This window comes from Carassius gibelio, chromosome A21 (genome assembly GCF_023724105.1).
Source record: "Carassius gibelio isolate Cgi1373 ecotype wild population from Czech Republic chromosome A21, carGib1.2-hapl.c, whole genome shotgun sequence".
In the NCBI taxonomy this organism is placed as follows: domain Eukaryota; kingdom Metazoa; phylum Chordata; class Actinopteri; order Cypriniformes; family Cyprinidae; genus Carassius; species Carassius gibelio.
The window spans coordinates 18,551,042-18,574,245 of NC_068391.1; the positions used below are offsets into that span (position 1 = coordinate 18,551,042).

General features: G+C 35.7%; 1 protein-coding gene across 5 annotated transcripts in view; it reads left to right on the forward strand.

The window, feature by feature from the left end:
* LOC127942197 (DNA repair protein RAD50) overlaps positions 1-10,479 on the forward strand; it is a 32,516-nt gene extending 22,037 nt beyond the window's left edge. For 2 of the 5 annotated variants that reach the window (XM_052537857.1, XM_052537859.1), the window contains 11 exons: positions 323-449; positions 876-1,069; positions 2,195-2,305; positions 2,398-2,490; positions 2,598-2,711; positions 2,991-3,118; positions 3,347-3,574; positions 8,800-8,885; positions 8,997-9,139; positions 9,473-9,606; positions 9,744-10,479. In XM_052537857.1, the coding sequence (XP_052393817.1) occupies positions 323-449; positions 876-1,069; positions 2,195-2,305; positions 2,398-2,490; positions 2,598-2,711; positions 2,991-3,118; positions 3,347-3,574; positions 8,800-8,885; positions 8,997-9,139; positions 9,473-9,606; positions 9,744-9,930 (1,545 nt within the window). In that variant the 3' untranslated portion in view covers positions 9,931-10,479. The remainder of the gene's footprint in view (positions 1-322; positions 450-875; positions 1,070-2,194; positions 2,306-2,397; positions 2,491-2,597; positions 2,712-2,990; positions 3,119-3,346; positions 3,575-8,799; positions 8,886-8,996; positions 9,140-9,472; positions 9,607-9,743) is intronic. The other 3 variants (XR_008149279.1, XM_052537858.1, XR_008149280.1) reach the window with 3 other exon arrangements.
* The last annotated feature ends 12,725 nt before the right edge of the window (positions 10,480-23,204 follow it).

A 23,204-nucleotide genomic window follows, 5' to 3' on the forward strand; every position in this document is an offset into this window, starting at 1 on the left:
GATTCGGATTTAATATACACAGCACTGCAAATGTATATCTTTCTTAATCTTAAGACTTCATGAATCTAACAGTAGCTGAAAATATTGGTGCCTGAAAATATTGGTGCCTGACTGACTTTAAAAGATAGTGTACACCCTGATTTTCTGAAGTTCAGCTTTAAGGTGTGCTATAAAAAGAAAAATGGCTGTTAATATACTGTAGTAATCTCACTTGAAATGGAGTAGAGACTTATACCTGGAAACAATATTCAATACAATACAACTTAACAAGCTGTATTTTTCTCCACCTGTGCGTAATCAGAATGTTTTCTTTTATGTGTAGCTTGACCTGAAGGATGTAGAGAGGAAGATCGCTCAGCATGCAGCCAAGTTGCAGGGAGTTGACCTCAGTCGTACAATGCAGCAGGTCAGCCAGGAGAAACAAGAGACCCAACACCGCCTGGACACAAGTAGGTTCAGCAGGTTATGTAGAATAAAACCTCCGTGAATCTCATGTGAATGTACACTACCGTTCAAAAGTTTATGGTCTGTAAGATTTTTTTTTTTTTTATGCTCTCCAAGGCTGCATTTATTTGATCAAATATTTTAAATCACCTTTGCCTTCACTACTTTTTTTTTTTTTTTTTAAATAGTTATTTGCTTTTGTGATCAAATGATAGGCACTCAGTTCATAAGTGTCATAAAACCTGCATGCATTATTAATATAAATATCTATTGGTAAAATGCTTTTGAAAATTATTTTAGATATAGCATGTCACACCACAGGACTTCCCAAAGTGTTACATGTCACATTCCCAGATACTGGTCAAATCAGTTCTAAAGCCAATATGACCCTGTTTATTACTGTGTTTCCATGTGATGATCCTTCTGTGTAGCCTGCAGTAAGATGGAGACAAAGAGGAAACTGATCCAGGACAAACAGGATCAGATCCAGGCCTTGAGGAGCAGCGTAAATGAGATTCGTGGAGGAAAGCTCCAGATCTCCAGCAATATGCAGAAACGTCAACAGTTGGAGGAGCAGTGTGTGGCGTTCACCACTGAGATCCAAACACTCCACAGAGACATTCAAGTGAGGAACGCCCACTCCACTTTAATGTGCCTTTAGTTTCATTCTATAGGTTCACTCAACACTGCATCAGTAGAAGACATAAACACCCTCCAGTTGTGACAGTTATGAGCAGGTAGTCAGTCTTTCGTGTTTGTCATTCTGAGAAGCCCAGCAGTTACCTGGTTGTATTGCATTGCAGTATACTGTTCCCACAGTGTCAGCTACTGATGCAGCATTGAGTAACCTATTATTTATGTGACCTTGGTTCCCTGAGTATCAAGGAAAAGGTGATGCATTGCTTGAAGTACTCCTCAGTTCTGCTGATATCTTCCTTCTTAGAGAATTCTGAGGAGTGATGGTGCGCACTAGGGGTGTGCTGATATACCAATCCCACGATTTGGTTCGCATCACGGTTTTGGAGCCACGGTTCAGTTTGGTTCTGTTCTGTTTGCTGTGGGGGAATGGTTCATGGAATGGCACCAACAATGCTGAAGAACACTAGATTAATTTTTAAAATAATAATAATAATAATTGCTCCCTGTTAGGTAATGTTAATTAATGCATTAATAAATTTTGCTTTGTAAAGTGTTACCAAAAAAACTATTGCCGTAAAAAAAAGAATAATAATTATGGCTAAATAGTGCAAACAAGTCATTGGATACATTTACTTAGGCTACATATAAAACATGCCTGTGCCATGGATAAATAAAATGGATTTTAATCAAATATGTAATAACTCAATCTGACACTCGACAGTATATATATATATATATATATATATATATATATTTTTTTTTTTTTTTTTTTTTTTTTTTACGTTCTATTTCCTGTTTCTTGAAATCAGCATATTAGAATGAAGGATCATGTGACATTGAAGACTGGAGTAATGTTGCTGAAATTTAAGTTTTTTTTTTGTTTGTTTGTTTTTTGTTTTTTTTATCACATTAATAAATTAAATGTTTATATATTTTAAAATGAGAAAGACATAAAAAATAAAATTTTCACAACAGCTGTATTTTTGCTGTATTTTTTTACCAAATAATTGCAGCCTTGGTGAGTATACAAAAAAAAAAAAAAAAAGCATTTGACCAGTACTGCCATCAATCATTGTTTCTGTTGTTTCATGATGATTTGTTTGTTTGTTAGGATGCAGAGGAGCAGGCGTCTCCTCTAGCTGCTGCTCTGGAGAAGCTCCAGCATGAAAAACAGGACCTTGCTGAGCGCAAGAGGCAGAAACAGGAGGAAGGACAGAAAAAGGTCTGACTTATGTTTTCTGTTTTACCACAGTGTACTATATGAAATGTTGTGGACATTTACTTTAAATCAGGATGATGTCAATCTTCTTTTAGATCAGTGCAATCAAGGAAAAAGTACAAAATCTGACCCTTCTTGAAAATGTGATTACCAAGTACATAGAAGACGGCAAAGACAGCAACAAAGAGGTACAACAAAAATTTTTTAGCTGTCATTCATTGTATGCAAGTTTGTTTATTTCCCCCACTACCATTTATTTTCATGTATTTTTTTTTTTTTTTTTTGACTTCTTTAGCAAAAAAAAAATGAGCTACAAGAGGTAGAAAAACGACTACATGAGGCTGAGAAACAGCGAGACAAGATCAGTAAAGACATCGGCAACATTCGCCAAGATATTGACACTCAGAAGGTGCCAAGCAAAGCTTCCTGTGTTTTTGCTTTTGAGAGCATATTGAACACTTGTAACATCAGAATGCTGACATTTGGAAAATCTTCTGACTTCTTAATTAATTGGATGCGACTAGACTGCTAATTATAAATTATGCAATTACACCTGATTAATCATCTGAGACCACTTGTCTGAATGTGTATTTTATTACAATATTCATACATTTTATTCCTAAAATAAAGTATATGGCTTGCTGTTTTATTTGTGGTTATATGATTATTAAATCATGGTTTTTAACAGGTTCAAGAGCGCTGGCTACAGGACAACTTGACCTTACGGAAGCGTGTGGAGGAGCTAAAAGAAGTGTCCAGGAAACATGAAGACTTACTTAAAGAGAAAGGCAACATGCAAGATCTGCAAATGTACAAGTATGAGATCACTTAAAATAGGCACCAAGTGCAAGTTTGGAAGTCTTGACAATGTTTGACCCACTTTTAGAAGGTCAACTTAATGTGCCAAGTATATGCCCTTTAGTTACCATAACTAACCTACATGAATCCATCTCCTAATTACTTTAATGTTAACCACCTTTTGTAAGTTTGGGAGTGAACATCAAATGAATGTGTATCTTGAAAAGTATGTCTTCTGTTGTCAAGTGAGGAGCAAGAAGTAAAAAAGCAAAAGTTGGAGGACCTGAAAGAGAACCACAATGTGGCACTTGGTCGTCAGAAAGGCTATGAGGGCGAGATCCTCTGTTTTCGTAAAGAGCTCAGTGAGGACCAGTATTGCCGGGCCGATGATCTCTACAGAGACAAAATGATTGTGATGAGAACAACAGAGTTGGCCAATAAGGACCTGGACATCTACTATAAAGCCCTAGACCAGTAAGTAGATTTTGTTATCAGGGGTTTCCTGGAAGGTAGTTTCAGGTAGCGGTTTGTCAGTGTGGAGGTTTGGTTTTGATGTGGTTCAGCAGACAGTAAGCAGCAATCAGCAACAGGCCATGTCTGACTCAGACTTTTTAGCCCAAATGATGCATTTGAATCATCACTAACCGGTGGGTTTCATTACAGGGACTCCCCAAAGATATGAGAAAATACTTACCATTGCAACTTTTGTAACCACAAAAGCAGTCATCTTGCTATCTTTAGGTGATGACAGTATAAGGAAGAATATATTTACAATATAAACAATATATTACACTATGTGTATATAGAATTATTTATTTTTACTGAAATTACTGAAAAATCTTTAACCAGATGCTTTTATCAAAGTGATTTACATCTGAGAAACATAAACAACTTTTTCACACAGGCACAAACAATACTCACAGTACAGAAATACTTAAGCTTTTATAAGCTAGACCAGAAATAAAGATGCAAAAAAGTAAAAGACAGAAAATGCCATCTTTTTATTAGTAGGAAATTATTTTGATTGGTAGGTTGAAGTAGTGTCTTTAGGTGTTTGTTAACTCTTGTGTGTTTTGTATTTTAGTTTTTTCTAAGTTGCCAGCCACCGCCAGCATTTTGTATCATTTTCACAAGATTTGAATGGCACTCAGAATATTTTGTTGTATGATCATGTGAACATGCGATGTCAATACAAAGAACAGAGACTAACCTCTGCTTTAAAAAACAAAAAAAACCTGTTTTGTTCTAGCTTCATGTCATTTTTATAACACTTGAATGTGGGTAAGTTTCATGTAAAAAGCAACATTTTGAACAAAAAATAATAATTTTTGAAAAAGATAGGATCAGACTCGGAACAATGATCAAAACATAGATGGAATTAGATTGCTTCCATCATCACATACGAATCTTGCATGGTCCTACAGTATACCACTTAATGGATCATCATTTCATTCAGTAGCGCTAGGGAGTTTTGAAGGGGTCATACGATGTTGCTAAAAATAACATTATTTTGTGTATTTGGTGTCATGCAACTTGTTTATTTGGTTTTAATAGTTTCTCCTCTATGCCCCGCCTTCTGTAACGCGCTGATTTTTACAAAGCTCATCTTTCTGAAAAGCAAGGTGTGCTCTGATTGGCCAGTTATCCAGTGTGTCTTGTAGCATGGTCTGCAGGCGGCAATAGGCAACCAGTGGAATGAGTCCAAAAGGGGTGTAAGGTGGTCACTTTTTAGTTGACTGAAGATCAACAAAGACCGAGGAATCGTTGATATTATAATATGTCTGAAAGGCAAGCAGATATACCAGCTTAAATGATGGGGTTGTCAAATTAGAATGACGGATAGAGCAATGCAGAGAGTTTGTGTATATTGAGAATAGGAGAGGACCAGATACCAAACCCTGAAGAACCCCAGTGGTTAGCTGCATGGAAACCCTTTCCTCAAGGAAACTTCAAAAAAAGAAAATTACAAGAAGTAAAAGCTGTGTTAAAGATTTGTGTGAGTGTGGGCCAAAGCCCATTAGAAATACGTGAAAGATGTAAGGGAATTGGATGTAATGGACAGGTGATAGAGCAGGTGCAAATAACTTTTGAGCCATCAGTCTCTATTGACATTTTTACAATGCAATTGTTGAAATAGTATTGAACTAAATTCATTTTTTTGTGGAACAATACTGGTTCTGATAAAATTATAATGACGTTTTTCCACTGAGGACATAGGGAAGCTATAAATGTGTTTACATTTACAAAAAAAATTCCAAAGCAACTCCCCAGGTTTTTTCAGTTTTGTAAACGAGTTCAATAAGTGACAAACTCAAATTCACATCAACCTTCATTAACATTCTGGCTTCTGCACTACTACACAATTTCATTAATATTGATAAAGCAGTTAGCATTATTATAAAAAGGCAGTCAAAATGATGTTGCTGGTTTCCCATGGAGGAATATACAGGGGAAGTCTCAAGTCATCATCAGTGGTTTAGATCGATATCATCCCTTGCATTCACAGAAGTTACATCAGCAGGTCTGTGGATGTCACTCTGCCGTTATCTTCAGTGCAGAGCCATAATCTTTTCTTATTCTTGTTTATTTTCAATTTCTTATGTTTAAATTGTGTGAATGATTTTTTCTTTACTCATTAATACATCACACTTGTCAGTATACTAAAGATCAGTCATTTCAAATATTTATTAACAAGTATTGGAGACACAGTAGCTGTAGTTGTATATTATTATATTATTATTAAGATAAATTCAAAATACTTTACGCCACTTGATTATCTTTGGCGATTGACAGAAGGATTATTTATTTATTTACTTATATCTATCTATGAATTTATTTCATGAACCATTTACAGCAGTGTTCTCAAACTCAGTTCATTGAGGGCCACAGCTCTGCAAGATTTTGCTCCAAACCTGATTAAACACACCTGAATCCAGCTAATCAAGATTTTCAGGATCACTAGAACCTTCCAAGCTGGTGTTAGTTGGAGATGGTTGAAGATGTACAGGTGCTGGTCATATAATTAGAATATCATCAAAAAGTTGATTTATTTCACTAATTCCATTCAAAATGTGAAACTTGTATATAATAAATTCATTCATTACACAGAGGCTGATATATTTCAAATGTTTATTTCTTTTAATTTTGATGACTATAACTGTCAACTAAGGAAAATCCCTAATTCACTATCTCATAGAATTAGAATATTGTGAAAAGGTTCAATATTGACGACATCTGGTGCCACACTCTAATCAGCTAATTATCTCAAAACGCCTGCAAAACCTTTAAATGGTCTCTCAGTCTAGTTCTGTAGGCTACACAATCATGGGAAGACTGCTGACTTGACAGTTATCCAAAAGATGACTATTGACACCTTGCACAAGGAGGGCAAGACACAAAAGGTCACTGCAAAAGAGGCTGGCTGTTCTCAGAGCTCTGTGTCCAAGCACATTAATAGAGAGGCGAAATTGAATGATGAAAAGTGTACAAGCAATAGGGATAACCTCACCTTGGAGAGGATTGTGAAACAAAACCAATTCAAAAATGTGGGGCGATTCACAAAGAGTGGACTGCAGCTGGAGTCAGTGCTTCAAGAACCACTACACACAGACGTATGCAAGACATGGGTTTCAGCTTCACATTCCTTGTGTCAAGCCACTCTTGATCAACAGACAGTGTCAGAACCGTCTAAAGGACTGGACTGCACTTTGGTATTTAAGTTCTGCTCCTGGTTTATGCAACACAGCAATGGCTCAATCAACTTTTGGATGATATTCTAATTATATTACCAGCAACTGTACCCTGTGGCCCTCCAGAAATTGAGTTTGAGACCCAAAAGGCTCAAACATTCACACCGAATTACACCGTGCACATCTCTATTGAGCATCATTGCTGTGTCGCATAAACCAGGAGCAGAACTTAAATACAGAACTACACTGCACATTGACTCTTCAGATAATCATTCAGATGCTGAGTACTTACTTTACCAACAACACATAAAAGGCATGAGCATGCTAACAAGTTTAACAACAGTAATGCTGCACAGTCACACAGTCACTATTAAATAATGGTATGTTATATTATAGAAAATACAATACTAAGCCTATTAAAATAAGCTTGGCATGATATAAGCATTCAGTAAAATGCAAAAAAAAAAAAAAACCTCACTAATAAAAGAGGTAAATTCTAGCTGATTATAATTGAAATAACCTAGGCATGTGCTGTCATGTAATTGCTAAATCAAAGATAATTTTTTTTTTTTTTTTTTTTTTTCAAAAATGATACTATCAGTGCAGATATGATCAAAATTATGTTTAAGTAGAATTGTGTTCCGCATTTAAAGAGAATTCAGAAGGGATAGCACACTAGTCTGATGGGGGGTTCTGGTCCTCACAGGCACCGACCCTGGCATTAGGAGGAATGCACACGGAAGACATTCTTCCCTTCTGAAATGGATTGATTTTTATATTTTGAATATTCAAGCATTGCAAAATATCTTTAAGGTATCTGCCCTGAACATTTGAAAACCCATATTGGTCGACCACTAGTACATCAAAGCCAAACGAACTAGTCTCTGTAACTGCCTGCCAGGTATCGCCACTTCAAAGATTGATTACACATTTGCCAAGGCTGAGAATTGGGATTTATGCACATCACTAATCAAATTCTGTACAGCCGTGTGCTTTAAATGGACACTGTAAATGGACAGCTGTCCAAAATATTTAGCTTTCTGGGCTTTTGGTTGATTAGAGCCTGGTAAAGCAGTTTTCTTCTGATGAACTATTGTGTCTGACATTAAACCAGCTGACCCGTTCTTCTCACAATGATACCATCATTGCTGTTTGTGCAAAAGACTAGAGGAAGTGTGGCAATCTGATAGAACACACCATGCTTAGGTGCAAGCTTTCGTCTAATATCAGTTCTAATAAAAAGAAGAAAAAAAAGACTTACTGTAAAAATAGTGTTTAACAAGTTTTTTGGTTTGTTTTTTTTTTTTTTTGGGGGGGGGGTTATTACTCTAACAGATAACTCTAATAAGTATTTTATTGTTTTTATTGCCACTGCATTATTGTGAATAATTTACTGTTTTATTGCTTTATTACTGTATGTATTATGCACTGAAATGAAAATTCCACTGGTATCAATAAGACGTTTAACATTTATTAGTATACATTCAAATTAACCACAACTAATAAATATTAGTATACATTAGTATACATATACACAACATCAAGATTAACACAAAAATACTGTATATTGCTATAAATACTTTAAATATATTTTAGTTCATGATGCTTAATGCATTAACTAATATTAACAAGCTAAAGTCTAAATCCATACCAAAGTTCAATACTGTTTTGTCTTAATAATAAGTTGTATTCATTATTATTAATAATAAAATACTAGAAACTCAAATCAGTCAGATTAATTTAAATTAATTATAATTTACAGTTTGAAAAAATAATCCTATATTGAGATTTGCTTGGGGTGTTAGATAATGGCAAAGGTAATCTAAATGCAAAAATATAGCAAATGAGAGTGAAAATTACTGTAAATATCAAGAATTGACCGATACCAATTAATAATAATAATAATAAAAAAGTCTGTAATCAATATAAATATTATATGTATATGTACAAGTCTTTTTTATTATTATTGTTTTTATTTGTTTTTTTATTTTCATGTTTTTTTTATTATAGAACGATAATGAAGTTTCACAGCATGAAGATGAAGGAAATTAATAAAATCATCAGAGATTTATGGCGGAGCACGTACAGAGGACAAGGTCTGCCATGATTGCTTCTTGACTTGATTGATCCCATGCTGATTATTTATTTAAATAAAAATATTAGTCTGTAAAAATGGCATTGTTTAGAAGTCTCCTGATCTCTCGCAGACATCGAGTATGTGGAGATACACTCTGATGTGGATGAAAACGCCTCCGCTGGCCTGAAAAGAAGGACCTATAACTATAGAGTGGTAATGGTCAAAGGAGACACCGCTTTTGACATGCGTGGACGTTGCAGTGCTGGACAAAAGGTCATTAAGCCAATACATGCATCTTGGGTTTCTCTATAAAAATGCACAGTATATTTACTTACCACTCCATTGGAAAGTTCTTTTCACTCACTGAATCGCCCCTGGTTATGTACATTAAGTGCAATTGTTTTGCAAATTTAATGAAAACTATCTGTGCAGTGCAAATTGTGTTGATCAAACTGCCAATAGCACACCTGGCCGATGATTTTATCGGTCGATAGATCAGACTGTCAATAGATCAGAATGTTTAACTGCAAAACAAAAGCAAAACAGTCCTGTTTTATTAAATCCAATTAAATGTATGTAATCTTTGGCTTTACTGCATGTCTGCAGGTTCTGGCCTCTCTCATCATACGGTTGGCTCTGGCTGAGACGTTCTGTCTGAACTGTGGGATTCTGGCACTGGATGAGCCAACTACCAACCTAGACAGAGAGAATATAGAGTCTTTGGCACACGCACTGGTGGAGTAAGTCTTTATTAAAACAGAAACAACAACAAGTATTTAAACAGGAAACATAGTCTATTTTCAGCACAATGGAACATGGGAAAAAAAAACTTTTATTTGCTATTTAACTGAAAGATGTACTTTTGGTATCTCTGCAGGATAATTAAGAGTCGTTCTCAGCAGCGTAACTTCCAGCTTCTTGTTATCACCCATGATGAGGATTTCGTGGAGCTCCTGGGACGATCCAACTATGTGGAGTATTTCTACAGGATCCGGAAGAACCGGGACCAGTGTTCAGAGATCACAAAGTGTAGCATCAACACTCTCAACTCCTACCTGCACTGATGCATCAGATCAGATGAGAGAAGAAAGACTGTTAGTCTACAAGTCAAGTCAGCTTTATATACCACGACTTAGGTGCCCTTGAGCAAGGCACCGAACCCCCAACTGCTCCCTGGGCGCCGCAGCATAAAAATGGCTGCCCACTGCTCCGGGTGTGCGTTCACATTGTGTGTGTGTGTGTGTGTGTGTGTTCACTGCTCTGTGTGTGTGCACTTCGGATGGGTTAAATGCAGAGCACAAATTCTGAGTATGGGTCACCATACTCAGCTGAATGTCACGTGACTGACTTTTATTTATATAGCGCTTTTAACAATACTGATTGTAACAAAGCAAAGCAAAATACCATCGGTGACAGAATGGAGAAAAAACCTTTGGAGAAACCAGGCTCAGTTTGGGGGCCAGTTCTCCTCTGACCAGACGAGGCTGCATTTATGTATTTATGTCCTGGTCTCCGCTGGCTTTTTTATCTAAACAAAAGACTTATCAGCCTTTCTGTACCTACCTACTAAAAGTGTAGTTTGGCCTTCTTGTAAATTGTGTATATATATATATATATATATATATATATATATATATATATATATATATATATATATATATATATATATATATATATATTCTAATTATGTGTGGCTTTATTTCATGATAGGTTATCTTTGCATCAAAAAGTATTTGTCTATTGTTGTTGATTTGAAAAGTACTAATTCATCATAATTAATTAATCAATCTAATTATTCATCTTTTAATTTAAGTGAGCTTAAAGCAATATTCACATAAATCCTAACGATATTTAAATCTGCTCAGCCTGACGACAAAAACATTATATAATTTTTAAATAATTACATAATTTGGGGAAAATATAGCTACTTTAGCTTTACATTAGATATCAAAATATCAAAGCAAGTTGCATTTATTTTAAATTTGTTTTGAATTATTTAACTCTTGTCTTTTTATATTGATGTGTTTATTCTTCTAGAACATGAGGGGAAGAATAAATTGAATTAAAAGAAATAGAAATGATTTTTTTGTTGTTGTTTTGTTGATTATTAACCAATGAAATCCACGCACAATTTTGAGTGTGAATTGAGTTTTTTTTTCTCAAGCCAATTTTTTATTCACCAATGTGTCATTAGAGTGTCATATACACTTGTTTCTAAAATTGGCTTTGACAACTGAGTTCAGCCAACCAAAATTTTAAAATCAGATTTCAAATGTTGTTAATCGTCAGACGTTTGCTGGCGTCATCTGTATGACTAATGCATGCATCTCCAGCGTATCAACTCAGCTGCAAGCATGAACATACAGATTTGCTGCAAAAAGCTATCAGTATTCATCATTTGATTTTGCAGTACTGAAACTTATTTGCACAAGCAAACATAGCCAAGATGTGGCCTTCAACACCTAATCTACAGCCATGTTACCCAAAATCATCATGATCTTTCTAGGCAGTTTGTCGGTGTCAGTTCCAGGAAATCAGGACAATATGAAAAATCATCAACCACATCTCAATCAAGATATTCAGTGAGCGCACTGTTATCAGCCAATGAACGAAGCTTAGCTTACGATGCAGAAAAGAAGCTTTGTAGCCAACTCTTGCCTTTCTGAGAGTATATATACACAGCATTCGGCAGTGGAGGAATCAGGTACCTCTGGCCTTCAAACAAACGAAGTCTTGAGAAACTCAAGCAGACAGACACAATGATGAAGACTATGCTACTGCTCGCTGTCGCTGTATTCGTCTCCAGCACTCTTGTCACAACCACTCCAGTGAAACACACCGATAAGACTTTACTGGGAGAGCTTGTTGATGAGCTGAACAAGACGATGGAAGCTATCCCAACGGAAACCAAGGTAAGATTTAACTAGTAGTTAGAAACAATAGTAAGCCAAATCTTTTTATGCTTTTAATACACAGAGCAGAATGTGATTGCAATATTAATTGTACCTGTTATTTCTAGGAAAAGATCATCTATCTGAAACATCTGAAAATGAATGGCATTGATAGTAAGGTGAGATGATACACTTGGATTTTTATTGCCTCACACCACTAGTACATTAATACAACCATACACCATATTAAGCTTAGCTTGACTATGTTCTGCTCTTTTTTTTTTTTTTTTTCTATTTCTGATACTTTTTCTTTAATGCTAACAATCAATTTCAAAGAATTGATGCCCTGGTCTAACTTGTGTTTCTAATATTTTAGAAGCGTGAGGTTATTTTCTGCCAGGCTGAGAAAGAACTGGAAAAGGTTTCTGGGCTGTCTGGTGAAAAGTTTGACCATTTCCGTACTGACAAGAAACTAATGAGAACTTTAAACATGTATAACAAGCAACATGTGGTGAGTTCATCTCTGGAACTTGATGCCTTCGCTATACAATTCCGCCTTCCTAATACATTAAAATAACCATGACATTTACTTCATTTCAGCAAACCTGCAAACCTGCTAGTGAAGATGATCAAATCCCTCTGCATGATTTCTTGAAAAATCTTTTGACAACTGTTAAGATTACATATAGTCAGCTCAAGTAAAATTTATTTATGAAAGATCAAATTTATTTTTGTCTTTTTCAGAGTATTATTTTGTGTACGTTGTCTGTAGCAGTATATAATTTTGTACCAGAAATAAATTTATATAAATATATACCTTTTCAATCTTAAATATGGTCTGATGTTTTACAGTTCAGATTTTGTGCAGGATTTCTGTTAAGTGACTGAAAAAATCTTTCCAGTGGAACGCTGAGTGCGCACAAATATACTATGCATTTTTAGAGAGAAACCCATGATGCATGTAGCGCATGTGTTAAACTTCAGTGCTGGAGAGTGTAGCTCCATCCAGCTCCAAAATATAATTGATTAGCTTGTTCAGTTGTTTAATTAGGGTTGGAGCAAAACTCTGTAGAGCAGTAGCTCTCTAAGGAACTGAATTTGACACACCTGATGGAGTGGCTTTTTGACTTTTTGTCCAGCACTGCAACGTCCACTCACGTCAAAAACCACTGTATGGTTATAGGTTCTTTCTTATTTTCTTTTACCTCAGGAAGTAAAAAAAAAAAAAAAAGATGAATTATTTAAAGATTGTGTTAATTGTGTTGTTTTAATGCATTAATCAGCAAACAATAAACGTATGTTAACATTATTTTTCCCAGCTAAATTTGAATGCTTCAAAGTATATGATGGCTCTACGGTTTATGGAGTTTATCTAAAGATCAGACCTAGTTGCATTTATTTTAAAGTTAATTTAAATAATCTGTTTATGTAATAAAAATGCCTCATGAATTAGTTGTGCGATAAGAGATGTCATTGGGTTTGAACATTTTTATGCAATGAATTTCATACATTTTAGGTGTGACTTGAGTGTCCAAATTTGTAAAAGCCATTGTATGAGACTCACTAATGTGACATTAAAGGGATTACTTGTCATATATGTGTTTCTGAAATTGAGTTCTTCCAGCCAACATCTTTAAATCTGATTTCAGATGTTGTTAATCGTCTGACATTTACTGGCGTCATCTGTACGACTAATGCATCTCCAGCGTATCAACACAACTGCAATCATAAACACATGCAGATTTGCTGCAAAAAAGCTATTAATATTGATAATTTGATTTTGCAGTACTGAAACTTATTTGCACAAGCGAATAAAGTCAAAATGTGGCCTTCAACACCTAATCTACAGACCTGTTACCCAAAATCATTATGATCTTTCAAGATATATCAACCACATCTCATTCAAGATATACATTGAGTGCACTGTTAGCTTACGATGCAAAAAAAAAAAAAAAAAAAAAAAAGGAAGCTTCGTAGCCAAGTCTTGTCTTTCTGAGAGTATATATACACAGCATTCAGCAGTGGAGGAATCAGGTACCTCTGGCCTTCAAACAAACAAAGTCTTGAGAAACTCACTATATACTACTCCTTGCTTTCACTGTATTCGTCCCCAGCGCTCCTGCAGAACACAGTGAAATTACTTTACTGGGAGAGTTTAATGATGGGCTGGACGTGGCAAAATATGTCCCAAATGAGACAGAGGTCAGATTTAACTGAAGTTTAGTAAATACAGTAAGCCAACACTGTCTATACTTCAATATAAAGAGTAGAATGTGACTGCAATATTCATTTTACCTGTTATTTATTGAGGGAAGTCTTAAAGGGTTAGTTCACCCAAATATCAAAATTGTGTCATTAATGACTCACCCTCATGTCGTTCCAAACCCGTGAGACCTCCGTTCATCTTTGGAACACAGTTTAAGATATTTTAGATTTAGTTCGAGAGCTTTCTGTCCCTCCATTGAAAATATATGTATAGTATACTGTCCATGTCCAGAAAGGCAAGAAAAACATCATCAAAGTAGCCCATGTGACATAGAATTTGTTGAAGCATCGAAAATACATTTTGACAAAATGTTTTCAAAAATGACGACTTTATTCAGCATTGTCTTCTCTTCTGGGTCTGTTGTGAGCACGTTCAAGGTGCTACTGGTTTTCTGGAGTGCCCAATAACAAAGAAAACATGTCAGTAGCGTCGTACGTCAACAGTCACAGCAGGCACTCACAACAGACCCGGAAGAGAAGACAATGCTGAATAAAGTCAATGGGTTTTTTTTTTTTTTGGACCAAAATGTATTTTCGATGCTTTAATAAATTTTAATTGACCCTCTGATGTCACATGGACTACTTTGATGATGCTTTTATTATCTTTCTGGACATGGACAGTTTACTATCGAGCATCGTGTTAGTTCAGTCAGGTCATGTTAGTCACGCTTGCATCAGCTGACAGTCAGCTGTTCCTGACGTGCACCAATCCAGTCTCGACACCTGCGGTCTATTTAAATTCCCATTCTTCAGTGTCCTTCCATCGCATTTCTGCTTGCAATTAACTCCCTCCTCCAACCCCAAATCCACCAACTGAACCTGTAATCTGATCTAACTTGTTCTTTCTTTACAGTGTCTTCATTGGAAGCAGTCTCTATGACATTTTGTTTACAACTCATGTTATTGTGAATTGTAATTATGTATGCTTATAATGGTTCTGTTCTGTACCCCAGGGGGTTTGTCTTGCTGCTCTCCCTGCTCTGTCCAAGAATGGCTGCATGGACAGGCGTGTGGAGTGTTGCAATTGGTATGCAATTATAATTGTCATAAATATACTTGACAGAAGTGGTCCTGATTGAAATACATACATTTTCAATGGAGGGACAGAAAGCTCTCGGACTATATTTAAAATATCTTAAACTGTGTTCTGAAGATAAACGGAGGTCTTACAGGTTTGGAACGACATGATGGTGAGCTATTAATGACATAATTTTAATATTTGGGTGAACTAACCCTTTAAGTCCTATAGGACTCCTGCAAAACACACCATTAAGACTCCAGAGAGACACAGCGATAAGGCATTACTAAAAGAGGTCATTGATGAGCGGTCTACATCAAGGAAAAATGTCCCAATGGAGACCGAGGTAAGATTTAACCGAAGTGTATTATAGTAGCTGTAGTATGCTGGGACTGTCTACTTTAATATACCCAATGGGGTTGCAATATTAATTTTACCTGTTATTTGTAGGGGGAAAGTCATTTCTTAAAGAAATATGAGATAAGCCATAGGACTCTGGCAATACACACCGATAAGGCTTTACTGGGAGAGCTTATTGATGAGCTGAGCAAGGCAATGAAACATTTCCAAAAGGAAACCAGAGTAAGATTTAACTAGTATACTAATTATAGTAAGCCAAAACTATTAATATTTTAATATACAGAGCAAAACGTGATTGCAATATTAATTGTACCTGATATTTCTAGGAAAAGATCTATCAAAAACATCTGCAAATTAATGGCATGGATAGTAAGGTGAGATGATACACATGGATTTTTATTCCCTCACACCACTAGTACATTAACACAACTATACACCATATTAAGCTTAGCTTGACTATGTTCAGCTCTTTTTTTTTTCTATTTCTGAGATTTCTTAAGATTATAATTAGCCAAGTCAAGTAAAAATTTATATAATTTTGAGCATGATCAAATATTGCATGAATATATTTAATGCTTAAATATGGTCTGTTTTTTATATAAAGTTCAAATTTTGTGCAGTATTTCTGTGCAGTCTCTGATTTAAAAATGTGATCTTTATTACTTGCACTTTTTTCCAGAGGACATACTGTATATATTACATGAAGTGGATCACAGACACTTTGATACAGTTTGATCAAATTCTGGTGTTTAATAGCTAAATGGTGCTGTTAATATTTTTTCTTCTTCTGTGTATATTTATCAATACTAATTTTCAAAGAGACAGTAGTCACATTTGAAATGCAGCTCCTCTTTAAATTCACAGTTCATTAAGTGTAACATTTCATCATTTTTATGTTTCCTGGTAATCAAACCCATGACCTGGTGTTAGAGCACTGTGCCACCAGTTGCACTACTTTTGGGAAGACAAATGCCCCTAGCTTTCACTTGTGCTTACAGCAGCGACATGTATATCATTGCCCCATAGTGGGAGCTCATGTGAAGTGATATAACCACACTGCATGGGTGCATGTATTATTCAGAGGCTATTCAAGAGCCAAGTGTGCACATGTCCCACAATCCGGCATGCTTTTAAAGGGGCGCGAATGATCAGATACCAGTGCCTATCAGCGGCAGGGTCAATTCTATTACAGTTTTCTGGTGTCATGTAGCCTGGACTTACTCTTCTCTGGTACCTGGGTTAAAAACTAGAGCCTCTGCACATAGTGAGTATGGTACTGTAGTTCCCCTGACTCCTCACCAGTATAGTATGGTTTTAAATGACTTAGGATTGGATGTAGCAATAAATGTTATACGGGAATTTTTGGCCTAGTTGTTATAGAGTTTGACTCTTAACCCTAGGGTTGTGGGTTTGAGTCTCTGGCCGGCAATACCACAACTAAGGTGCCCTTGAGCAAGGCACCAAATCCCCAACTGCTCCCCGGGTGCTGCAGAATAAATGGCTGTCCACTGTGTGTTCACAGTGTGTGTGTGTTTGTGGACTTTGGATGGGTTAAATGCAGAGCACGAATTCTGAGTATGAGTCACCATACTTGGCTGTATGTCACTTTCACTCAGAAGATTCTCTTCTTGTTTTTCAGAGCTTTTTGTTAATTATTTCAGCCTTAGGTGTTTCTTTGTATTTCTGTTGTTCATTAAATGTGTACTATAATTTTAAGATCAGAGTTTTAACATCTTCCATTGCCTTTGACACTGATATTTTAGCATAAAATCTGATAGGGATGATGGTATTAGAATATTTGCTTACACACACACACACACACACACACAAACACACACACACTGAAAACCCCTGAACTCGATCGTGTAAACTCATTCCCTCAATTGAGTAATGTGAGGTTCCAATTTTTAAGTTAACTTAAATGAATGCCCTTTTACATTCTATTTCAAATTTAAGAAAACAATTACATAAAAAAATAAATAAAAAACTGAACAGTATATTGACAGTCTTCATTGACCAACATTTCACCATATTAATTCTCTATATGGCGTTCATGTGGCTCAGTGGTAGAGCATTGCGTTTGATGTGCAAAAGGTCATGGGTTCAATTCCCAGGGAACCCAATGCTAGTAAAAAAAAAAAATTCATATATGTATAAATAAATAAATGCACTATAAGTCACTTTGGCTAAATGCATAAATGTAAATGAAGGAAATCACAACACACAATATACTGGAATTTGAATTAGTCACAGCAATAGTAATATAAACTACTGAACTACATCAGTTGCAGACCTTTGTGAAATTTACAAATAGTGATTTAGGGTAAATAAGGTCTAGTGGATAAATGAGGCCAAAAATAAAACACATTGTTTGTTGGAGGCATATTGTCCACGTCTTGGACAGTAAGCCCAATGTAAGGAGTTAAAAACATTGTCCTAGAATAAGATCCCCACTGGCACACATCAGGAAAAGATCTGCAATCATTAGACACATATGTAAATGTAGAGTATTGTAATCATGGATCCACGGGACTACTGTATATCACTTATCCATCAAAAAATAAATAATAATAATAATCAATAGCATTCACAATTGTGTGTCTCCTAAGATTATTATAGAACTCCTGCTTTAGGTTTTTGCCAGTAATTATTTAACACCATACAGACCTGGGGGGACACACGGACAGGTCTCACAGCCACATCAGCTTCCACACACACACACACACACACACAAACACATTGTGAATGGTAGAAAAAGTAAGAAGTGTTCTACAAATTACAATAAAATTATAAATTATAAATGAAAGTTTAGTCATGTTCATAAAACTAAGTACATAAACAGCTTTGTATATACTGTATACACACACAGAGAGAGAAAGTGGGTATAATGAATCACCTCCCTTTAAAACAATCTCATTTTGTTGCTATGCAGCCTGAAATGAAGACAGACACAGTTTATTTTTTATATACTTTTTTAATTTATCCAGCTGATATTTACTCAGTGCAACTTATACCACCCACGTGAAAGATATAACACCAGCATGGTTTTTATTTGTATTTTGTTTTTTTATTTATTTATTTTTTTATAAATAACCAGAATCACTGAGTTGGAAAAAGGATTGTCCCCTTGTATCAGTAAATTGCTTTCATTATAGCCTTTAGTCTGTTGGGATATGTCTAACTTTGCATAGCTAGTAGACAATATTTGCTCAAGTTCAGTTTGATGGTGACCATTTGTGGACTGCAGTCTTCAAGTCATTCCATGGATTTTCAGTCTGGGCTCTGACTAGGCCTTGCAAGGGCATTCACCTTTTTCTCCTTCAACCTCTGTGTGCTCTGTTTTGTTTAGTGCTTTGGGTCATTGGCATGCTTGCAATGTAAACCTTCTTCCCATTGACAACTTTCTTTCAGAGGGCAGCAGAATTTCTTCATGAATGTGATTGTATTTTGCTCCATCCATTTTTCTTCTATCCTTACAAGTGCTCCAGTCCCTGCTGCAGAGAAACACCCCCATAACAGGATATTACCAATGCTTTACCCCATGCTTTACTGGAGGAATGCTGTCATTTGGATGCTGAGCTGTATTAGTTTTCCAACAGACATACTGTTTGGTGTTGAGGCCAAATAATTCAATTTTACTCTAATCTGCATAAGAATCTTTAAGGTTCTTTTTGGCAAAGCTAAGTCGGGACTGTATGTGGCCTTTCTTGAGGAGTGGCTTTTTTTCTTGCAACCCTCCCCTACAAGCCACATTTGTGGAGAATTTCTGATATTGTGTTGATATTGTCACATGCACACAATGGTCTGATTCAGAGTTGATGTTGGCCTCTTGGTCAGCTCTCTGACCAGTTTCCTCGTGGCTCTTTTATCCAGTTTGGAGTGGCGTCCTGGTCCAGGGAGGGTCTGTGTTGTACCAAATACATTCCACTTCTCTATAATAGACTTCACTGTGCACTGATGGAGCCTTTGAATTAGTTTGTTTCAATCTCCTGACTTTTGACAATGAGTATGTTTACATGGACAACAATAATCTGATTTTAACACAATTAAGACAATACTCTGATTAAGAATCTACCATGTAAACGTGGAGTATTCCTAGTTTAGTTGCATATAATTCCTATATGACCCCCTCGCAGGTGACTGTAGTGCACAAACAAAACCAAAACACAAAATAAAACCCACATCTGGTCCTCTCTCGTCCTTCAGTGTCATACTCCTCCTTTTATCTTTCCAGAGCTCTTCCACGGGACTTGAGACCAATGAGTATCACAGGTGTCACTCTTACTCATTAACTACAGCTTTGCTCCGTTCCCATGGCTCTCGCCCAACACATTAAATGTGAATTTCTGGAGGGGACGTCAGATGGCGTCAGATGATGTCACTTGTCGGGAACATGAAAGCAACACTCTAAAAGCAACTCATTACCACGCACTACCAAAGGCTGAAATGCTCCAGAAAGCTCTTTACATGATGAGCTGATTAAAATGATCACATTTGAAAGTCAAATGGCTTTGGGTGCCATTGAGGAAATGATTAGCTATATTATAGTTTCCAATTTGAAATTAATCACAGATTATCAGATGATCACTAGAATGTTTTTAATGCAGGTATACTTTTTCATTTGACTTTCTTTTTAATTTCTCAAAATTAACCTATAATATAACTATAACTGTTATCACCCACTCAGCACTTCAAATAGACTTATTTAAACTTACAGAAAGTTAAGTTTAAAATAATAATAATAGAAATTATACAGTTTCACAACTGTCAACATTGTCTGAGCACTGAAACACAAACTGGTAAAAATAGACAAGACCATAATCAGTCTGGGGTGCGTTTCCCAAAACCATAGTTGCTAACCTGTTAGCAACTTAGTTGGTTGGCAATAGGAAATTGCATTGCAGCCAACAAAGTTGCTAACTTAGTTAGCAACTATGGTTTTGGGAAACCCACCCCTGATCAGTCATAATAAGACATTTTTCTTTCCATTAAAAAAGCTTACAAACTCGGTTGAGTTATGTGATTGTTAAGAATTTTAAATTGTTGTGCTGTCATTCACTTTAAAGATTTTTTTATGCATTTTCAGAGTATTTCACTCGATCGAAATAGGTCTTCAATACAACAACAGCATAAAACAAATTTTGTGACAATCTGAATTAATTATAAGGCTTTTCTGTTAACAGGTAGGCCTGGGCCTACATAAATGCTTTAGGATAGGCTACATATAAACTTTTATTTAGCCTTACTGAAGAAAAAAAAAGCTTATTGATTATAGTAGAAGGGAACTTGCGAGTATATAATGAGAGAAACTTTATCTAAAACTTTGTATAGCCTACAAACAAATTTAACTCAAATTGTAATATCGGTCAGTATGTGATATTCAAACCAGATTTAAAACCAACCGACAGTGAGGCAAAAGTCGACTGTTAACGTACCAATGATATGGTACAAATTAGCGACTAAGTCACCAAAACGTTATAGTTACGAATTGAAATAAAATTGTGCTGAACATTCGAGTAGGCTACACAACGGATTCCGTTTAAGACACGCCCATAATTCACCTCTGAAGGACGGCTTCAGGTTTCCCGGTAACTTATCCCCGTCACGGGGACCCCGTGGATAACCCCGTGAGTTATCGCTTTGAGACACCGCGGGCAAATGCCTAAGGTGGCTTGGCGTGTGATGATGATAGGAACGGACTAATAAAGCACACCGGGCTCGCTGTCTGCCTCCGCATTGGCTGCTATCTCTTGTGTTGCTGCTGGCGCTCTATGAATAATTGAAGCGCCGGTGTCTTAACTCCGCCGTGCTCGTGCGCAGAGCCGGAGTATCGGCGCAAGAACAAGCGCGTGTCCCGCAGAGAGAGAGGGGGTGCGCCACGTCTTCCAAGAGACAGTGCATGGTTGCATAGCTTCACCCTCATTCTGTCACATCTTCTTTGCTCTGAAATAATAACATGAATTCACTTTTCTCTCTCTCTGTCTCTCTCAGACACGCACGTCTCCGGCAACCTCAAGTTCGCAAGTAGCCTATTATAAAAATAAAGGACAGCGATTTTAACTGTGTTAGGAGTCGGTTATAAAGTGTTTGACCTTGAACATTAAATAGTACTATTATTCACCCATTCTCTTTTCGGAAGATCTTCCTCAGGATTTCAGTTTTATTTTATTTTATTATTTTTTATTATTAAGTGTCGGTTTTTCTAATTAAAATTAAAATTAAAATCAGAAAATAAATGATTCCTTCTGAATTATAGCTAGTTAATTTTGAATACTATTTTATAACATGGCCCAAAACAAATTAGTTTTTTGTTTTTTAATAAAGGAATTTAATGAAAATATTTGAGCATTATAATTTCATTTAACTGTAAGACATAGAGTTCCCATGAGGACTGAAATGTCCAATAAAAATAAAAAAAGTAAATATGTGTTTTAGCTGATTATTATGACGATGACTATTTCACTGGTTCCAAATGATTCCATATTGCACCCCTTTAGAAATTTTTAACGGAGAAATTGTGGAAAACTTGAATATAACCTAAGTTGGGGCAAGTCTCCGCACATTACCTGCCATAGAATGTTTCGTGTGACACACGAGTTACTGGCCTAGGCCTCTACCTTTCAATAGATCATCAATAATTTAGTCCTCACCACTGGCCACATGCCCCTGCTCTGTGCTCATCATAGATTGGTTTACACCATTGTCTGGGTTATGATATGAATAAAAAGTTCTTAATTTTTAATGATCCGACATCTCCAATGAATGTAACCCTCTTTCATAATCTCATTAGTTTAACAACTTCCGTTTGTTCTGACGATCCTTCTTTGCAAATAAGAAAAAAATATATATAATCTGGGATAAAAAAAAATAAATACCGTGCAATTTAGTTTTGTTACTTGTCATACATTTTAATGGATTAAGTTGGCATTTATTTCGTGCGTAAAGAAAACTAAAACAGTATACTAATATTGAATATAGGCTTTAACTTCATATTACGTTTAAAAACGTAATATTTAATACATGCTAAAAACCAATTTGATTGTTTCAACTCACGTATATTAATAGAGGAAAGAGAAAAGTAGATGGAAATAATGAAAACATTTAAGGTTATCAAATAAAACAGCATATACAATTATTTAACATTTTCTTTACTGTAAAAAAAAATAATAAATAAAAGGTTTTCCATTTAAACCCGTTCGGCTATAAAATGTAAAATAAACTCGAGTCAAGCGAATTTGATTAACGGGAAACATGTTAGCTTCATATCACATTTAACCTTTTAATTTGACTTTATCACAATAAAATGACATACGTATTTATTTCATTTTATTGTATTATGTACAGTAGAATAATACGAATTCTAATAGAACTTCCCAATTAGCCTACTTTTTGAAACCTGCCAGTGAACTGAGACACAGAATGACTCGGATGATCATCGTCTTACCTGAGCATCGTCTCTTCCTCCTTCCCTTGAGCCTCTACGAAGCGTTTCCTGACTAACAACTCTCCCTTCAGCTCTCTGCCTGTTTTATACCAATATACAATTAATATTGCATCGTCATTACTTAATAATTTCAAATCCCTCTGCACAAAGCCGTGACAGACATTTATTATTCAGCGGTGTCTGCTTAAGTTGGCAATCCGAAATAGAAAAGAGGAAATGGTGCTTAAAAACAGCTTGATTATTATACATATATTTTTTTTTTTTTCCTTTTTGTTCTCTATAAATTATCTTTAAATTAGGTGGTGATTAGTCAATATTATTTTCATGAATGTTTAATCACAAGAAGCTTATTAATAAAAC